This window comes from Myxocyprinus asiaticus, chromosome 11 (genome assembly GCF_019703515.2).
Source record: "Myxocyprinus asiaticus isolate MX2 ecotype Aquarium Trade chromosome 11, UBuf_Myxa_2, whole genome shotgun sequence".
Classification (NCBI taxonomy): Eukaryota; Metazoa; Chordata; class Actinopteri; order Cypriniformes; family Catostomidae; genus Myxocyprinus; species Myxocyprinus asiaticus.
In genome coordinates, this window is record NC_059354.1 from 44881811 (window position 1) to 44888802 (window position 6992).

The 6992-nt window shown below is 37.4% G+C and overlaps 1 protein-coding gene across 1 annotated transcript; it reads left to right on the forward strand.

Moving 5' to 3' along the window:
* Positions 1-21: 21 nt before the first annotated feature.
* On the forward strand, positions 22-3428 carry LOC127448100 (twist-related protein 2-like). Its single transcript, XM_051710394.1, has 2 exons — positions 22-793; positions 2918-3428. The coding sequence occupies exon 1, from the start codon at positions 268-270 to the stop codon at positions 760-762; it is 495 nt and encodes a 164-aa protein (XP_051566354.1). The 5' UTR covers positions 22-267; the 3' UTR covers positions 763-793; positions 2918-3428.
* The last annotated feature ends 3564 nt before the right edge of the window (positions 3429-6992 follow it).

Below are 6992 nucleotides of genomic sequence, written 5' to 3' on the forward strand. Positions count from 1 at the left end.
ATCAGAGACTTGGATAAAGTTTCTCCAAAAAATTAGGAAAAAACTTCCTGCGGGAGGAAACTGTGCCAAGCTCTTGTTTTGGAAGTAGAGTCGCAGTCTAAATAGAGAAGGAGAGATAGAGAGAGCGCGCGCAGCACCGCAGGACTTCAGGAGGACACATAAAATAAAATAAAATCATTTGTTTTGCCCGGATCTAACTTTCTAACCACGGATTCAAAGGTGGAGAGCGCTTTTCCTCCTCTACCCTTGCATTTCTTGAAAAAAGAAATGGAAGAGAGTTCAAGTTCTCCCGTCTCCCCAGTGGATAGCCTGGTGACCAGCGAGGAGGAGTTGGACAGACAACACAAAAGGTTCGGGAGGAAGAGGAGACACAGTAAAAAGTCGAGCGAGGATAGCAGCAGCAGCCCGAGTTCCGTGAATAAGCGGAGCAAAAAGCCGAGTCCGAGCAGCACGCAGTCGTACGAGGAGCTGCAGAACCAGAGGGTGCTGGCCAACGTCCGGGAGAGGCAACGGACTCAGTCTCTGAACGAAGCCTTCGCGTCTTTGCGCAAAATCATCCCCACGCTTCCCTCGGATAAGCTCAGCAAGATACAGACGCTCAAGCTCGCCTCCAGGTACATTGACTTCCTCTGTCAGGTGCTGCAGAGCGACGAGATGGACAACAAGATGTCGAGCTGCAGCTACGTCGCGCACGAAAGACTCAGTTACGCGTTTTCGGTGTGGAGGATGGAGGGCGCGTGGTCGATGTCTGCCTCCCACTAGCAGCGAGAGACGTCCATACGATGCCGAAAGGGTGGGTAGAGAGATGGCAATGCAACCAAAGGCATTCTATATTTCGATATTGCAATAGCAATAGTTTTTTGGGGGGCACGGAAATGTAGCAGCAGTAACCTGCATTACAAGAATTAATTACTGTTCGACTTTCACTGACAGTTCAGTTGAAAAAAACAGCACAATATCAACACGAGACCAAGCAAAATAAAATAAAATAAAATAATAATAATAATAATAAAGGCATTAAGATTTATTTTTTTACATCATTATAGTTTTTCACAGAAGAAATGTTGTACCATTTTTTTTATATAATTGTATTATTTCAGATTTGCGTAACATATTTTCACTGCTAATTTTTTATAATGTATTATTATTATTATTATTATTATTATTACATTGGCCACACCCCCAAATATTTTGTATCTCAGAAAAGCCCGGGTTGTCCTCTTTTTTAAAATACACACGGACATAAATCATAATATTAACAAAAATGTTCACTTAGTTGGACAGAATGTATGACGAGGATATCCCATTTTGATACTTGTTGATTATTACTGTCAACCTCGTCATCATAGGAATATATATATATGTGATAATATTCAGATATGAAAGGATGAAACAAAGATGTTTTTGCCAAATGCATCCTCGCATTTGTCTTACTCTAAAAGGGAGGGCATTTAGAGTAAGAAAATGAATATGCATCCTTAAGGTCAAAGGCCATCTGCTTTAGCCTCTAAAGAGCAACTGTCTCCAGTGAAATCACAGTACAGATTACAAAGAGAATAAAAATGGTTTAAAAAAAAGAAGCTGTTGCATATTTGCCAGCATGAATAAGGAAAACACCTATTTTGAATTCTCATTTTTAGCTAATAATGACCATATCACGCCGTGGAAAAGCACTTTTCGAATTTTATCCAGTACAAATAAACATATGAACATTTATACTGTACATCGCAGTTATGAAATAGTAATGATCCGACCATGAGAAATTCCTCACTGATCATTTATATTCAGAGTAAATCATTTCTCACTCATGAGCCACAGGAAACCTCATACCAGCATTTAAAAGTGGGTTTAAAGTTAAACTTGCGTTGTTCATTGTGTCGGCACATTCGTAGGCCTAAAAAAGAACCAATTGAGAAGGTTATTTGAATACCCTCAAGAAAACCTTGTGACATCTTGGTCAATGTGAACTACCACTTCTGATATATCTGCAAAAAACAAAAACAAAAAAACACTGGAACCAGTGAGAAAGGTTGATATGATTAAGGACAAAAACCGAAATCTTTCAGGCACTGTTAAAATGTTCCCATACAGATGAACATATGTTAATATTAATTTAGATATTTCAAGCTTATTCCAATTTGGGTTAATATTTAATTATTTATCTTATTTACTATGGTAACGATCTGGATAGAGGTGACATCCATATCGCCGCATTTTATTTCATTTCTTGATAAAACATTACAAATATAGTCGTATAATGTGTTGAAAAAAAAAATGCCATCTGAACCTGGCCTTTTTAGTCAGTAGGTTATTCGCAAACTATTTCCTACAAAATTGGAAAAATAGGTTAGGACTAACCGAGAATAACAGCATGCTATAGTAAATATGCATTTTAACTATCTTTATTAAATCCACCGCCAGTCTAACTGGATAAAGCAGATACAATAGGTGGTCTCGTTTTATGCCGTAGACCCCTGTAGACCTCCATCAATCATTTTTTTGACAACACACAGCTGTGAAAAATGTTCAGTTTAACCTTTGTCATTATATCGGTGATTGTTTCTTATAAACTTATTTGGATAAAGTAATTTGTGCCACTGAGAAATACAGAACAAAGTCAGGTGTATAGCCTCGAATGTCAAACCAAATGACCTCTTAAAACACACTTATTTTCCAGTGACGTAATTCCACCCTGGGATTTGTGTAGCATGTTTGAACCAAGCCTTTTCCTATGTAAGCAGCGCACACTCAGAACTAAATAATGGGATCATTAATAGCTTCCCATTTCTCCCATTTTTAAACAGACAAACCCTGAAGCTTTTTTTGAAGACCTATTAAATAAGACGGGGGGTGTTAGTTGAACTGCATTGTTTCTTGTTTGTATTTTACAAGATTATTGTTTTTTTCTCTCCCACAGACTGTTTACTTCCACTAATTTTGAAGACACCAAAGGATTTATTGACGAACCTCTAAACCTCAATGGCGTGGCCAATGGACATTCAATGATTACACCAACGACCTTGAGCATCCCCAACAATGAAATGGACAAAATAAAAGGAAACTTTTATACCTTTTTTAATAGAGAAAAAAACGTAGATGATGTCTCCTGTGTCAACAGGCCTACATTTAATCTTTTTCAAAAGTTATTCTTAAATGTCTCCATCCATGGTGATAATACAGGAAGGCCATCTTTTATTTTTTATGGAAACTATATTGTGTGTTTGTCTTTATATATATGAACAAAAAACTATTGTACATAGACTACCTGTGAGTATTGTGAGCTTTTTAAGGGACCAATGCAATTTAGAGTAATACTTCCTTGAAGTACGCTGCATGGATTAATGCAAACATTTCAGTTTTTCTATGCAACATTCTCTATTTCCATCCATTGTACATTTTGCTTATTTATTAAAACATATTTTTGAAAATTTAGGGTAAACTGATTTCTATTTGTCCACTTCTGTGTGATAAAGGTCCATGACAAGACTGGGCCTATATATATAAGTTAACTCTCTTATAGGCCCTAATCTGTTTACAAAAGGATTTGTGTTTAATATAAAAGGGAGTGAGGAGAGCAGAACACATGCCTACACTTCTGTTCTATAGTTATTCTGGATACATCTTTTCACTAAAGAGCATTCACATTTACATTACATTTACATTTATGCATTTGGCAGACGCTTTTATCCAAAGCGACTTACAGTGCCCTTATTACAGGGACAATCCCCCTGGAGCAACCTGGAGTTAAGTGCCTTGCTCAAGGACACAATGGTGGTGGCTGTGGGAGAGTTCCCAGAGTTCCCTCTCTTTTTTCTTACAAAACGAAACCCGTTAATAAACAGTGCAGGTTCATTAGCTGAGGAGAAAGTCCGGCCAGTTTTACCGCCATAAGCTTATAAAAAGTTTGTCTGCTTTAATGAGGAGAAATCACAAAAAATCTGACGGCTGGAGGCGAATTCTTGAACAACCGGAGATAACCACAGCTTTTAAATGCAGGACCCCTACCAGACCTTTTCAATTTTTCTTTTAAATCTACATCAACGCTCGCAAAGCATTTAATTGTTTACATCTATTTTTCCCAGGCTTTGCTTGATTTAAAAAAATAATAAAAATAAATTAAAATCTATTAAAAGAAATGATTCAATCAAGGTTTAATAAAGGCTTTGTTTTCTATAGCCTAGGCCTGTTCAAAGGAAAAGGCTTAAAAAATATTGTAAATCACAAACTACCATGTCAGAAAACATTTATTTGCATTTATTTATGGGGGTGTCGCTGGCCAAAAAGTTTTTGAGTTGTTGAGCTGTATATCGCCGACCCGTTCGGCACCTTTCGGCACCGTTCGGCCCCGTTTCGCGGACGGCCCACTGGGAAAAGTTTCGGTTCTCCCGATGGCCAGTCCAAATTTGAGAGGCACTTGGCTGTAAATGGGGGGAATCTTGAAGGGATGTGTGTTCACCGTGTTGAGGGAGAATGCAGAGTCTCCATCGGCAGCGCATTTGATAGTCTCATTATTCCCGCCTTTTTCCGAGCCAAAGCGCCTCGGGCCAGAGTTACGACGCGGTGCGCGAGCCCCAGATGTTTCCCGTAAAATCGGACGGAAAAAGCAACAAAATTTTAATTAGCAGTTAAACGGATAAAGTAAAGGTTTACGCTGCATGCGCCGCAGAAGGATTTCATGTTCGAGCTAATGCCAAGGTTACACTGCTACAGTGTGGGTGTGGGCTCTGGTAGGAGACACGTTGTGCTTGGCACCCGTAAACTGCCAACAATTAGACTAATGAACTTTATTACTTGACGGAAGAATTGTTTATTCTTTGTATAAAATATGTATAGGCATATTTACAGATATATTGTTTATTATTAAGGGACAACGGGGCTGAAGGCACCCGTTAAGGAAAATTTACTTTTTTATTTTTTTTTTATTTTATTTTTTTCCCTGATCGCAAGTGTATTAAGATAATTTATTTAATATTTAATTTAAAATTAACGTAGCAAAAAAAATCTTTGTGGAAAGAAATAATAACGGATGGTTGCCCTGAATAAAATAAAATAAATAGATAAATACATTGGGGGTAAAAGGCCCCCAGATGTTATAGTGATACAGGGTAATTATAGCAGCATTTGTCAAAATCTGTAAACTAACAAAAATACTTTTGAGACAGCAATATGCTTTTTTTTTTTTTTTTTTTTTTTTTGAATAACCAATAAGATAATGCTTATTCAAAATAACCACTTCAGAAAAAAGGTGCACCAATTTCCTGTTAATTTCAATAACCTTTGACATTTCATAACATTGCATGGATAAATTCATTAATCTCAATTGTGGCTGGATCAGTCAATGTGAGCCCACTTTGAGCATTCTTCATGACAAATCTATTCCCACCATTTGTGTAATGTGTTTTATGGGGGACCTTTAACCCCTGCAACAGGGGGGCTTTTTTTTTAATTTTTTTTTTTTTACCCCAAATCCTTTCACTTATTGGACAGTTATTGACAAACTTTTGATTTAATCACCTTGAACAAAACTGAAAATGACAATAAAAAATAAAACTGATAATTTCAGAGATTCTCATTAGCTACATACATTTGTAACATTTAAAAAATGATTAAATAGGCCTACTAGATCAAATTACCTCAAAATCAACCTTTAGACATAGCACGCAATGACCTCATGAATCAGGATAATTGTGCAGTGCATACTGTAGTAACAATGTTTTGTTTCTATTTATTGTTTTCAGAGAAAATATCAGATACCACGAGGCTACAGTATGTGCAGTAATACACCGAACAGACAATAAATTCGAACCCAGTTGTAAATAATAAATAACCGCTTGTGTAATTGATATCTGCTTGTAAATGAAATTTAGTACATGTTGTACAAGACAGTGAAACAACATTTTGCATTATGTGCTGCTTAAAACTGAGGTATTGAATTGTTTCCCTGCTCCAATGCCAACAAAAACTAGCTATTTGCAGCCATGATATTCTTCTGATTGAACTCAAAATGTAGAGGGTAAACAATGCTAATCTTAAGGCTCTCAAGATGACAATTAGTGCCTCAAATGTCTTGCTGTGAATCAAGATAATAGTGAAGATAAACAGTTCGATTAAAAGAGGACAATTCTGGTCTTGTTGTACGTGTACAGTATACAGAGAGACCGGCAAACTCACAGGACAGCATCCGTGCTCGAGTGGAGATGATGTGGCAGTGCAACATATGTTTGGCCTTAGTTTGCATACAAAAGTCTGCACTGAATCACAGACCAGCAGATCAAATCAGGACACGATTGAGGGCAGTGGATCCTCACGATGTTAAAATGATGTGAGGTCTGGGATATAACATCTAAAGGGCAGGTGTGTGCCTCGCACAGGTGCAGTGCACTTCATCTGGGATCCACAGGTGGAGATTGCTTACATTTTGATTAAACAATCTAAATAGTCTAGGCAATTCTGGTGTAGAATTTGTGGACCGCTTCAGACCTATACATAGCAAAGAAAGAAGATAATAACAAGGCACTGGGGGGTAAGATCAGGGCATCCAGGTGCTTGAAGAAGCACCAAGGGACCAATAGACAAACTAATTGTACTTTTCCATAACTGATAGGGGTCCTATAATGGATATTCAATCTGTCTGCCACCTAGCAACCAAAACACCATACCAACTGCCTAGCAACAGTCTATCAACCACTCAGAACACCTTAGCAAATGTATAGCAATGTCCTATAGGAAACACCTAAAACACCTTAGCAACTACTTGGCTACCACATAATAAACATTAAATAACCTTCACACTTCAAGACTTTTTAAGCTGTTTTAAACTTCCAGGCAAGAGTTGTCAAGCGAATATTCAAGGTTTGTTTTTTTATGAACTGTCATTTCTCTGAATTTCATTTGCTTGTAATATGACAGAGTAGTGACCTTGAACTTTGGAAAGGCACTATACAAATGAAACTTATTATTATTATTATTACACATTAACTGTGAGGGTGAAT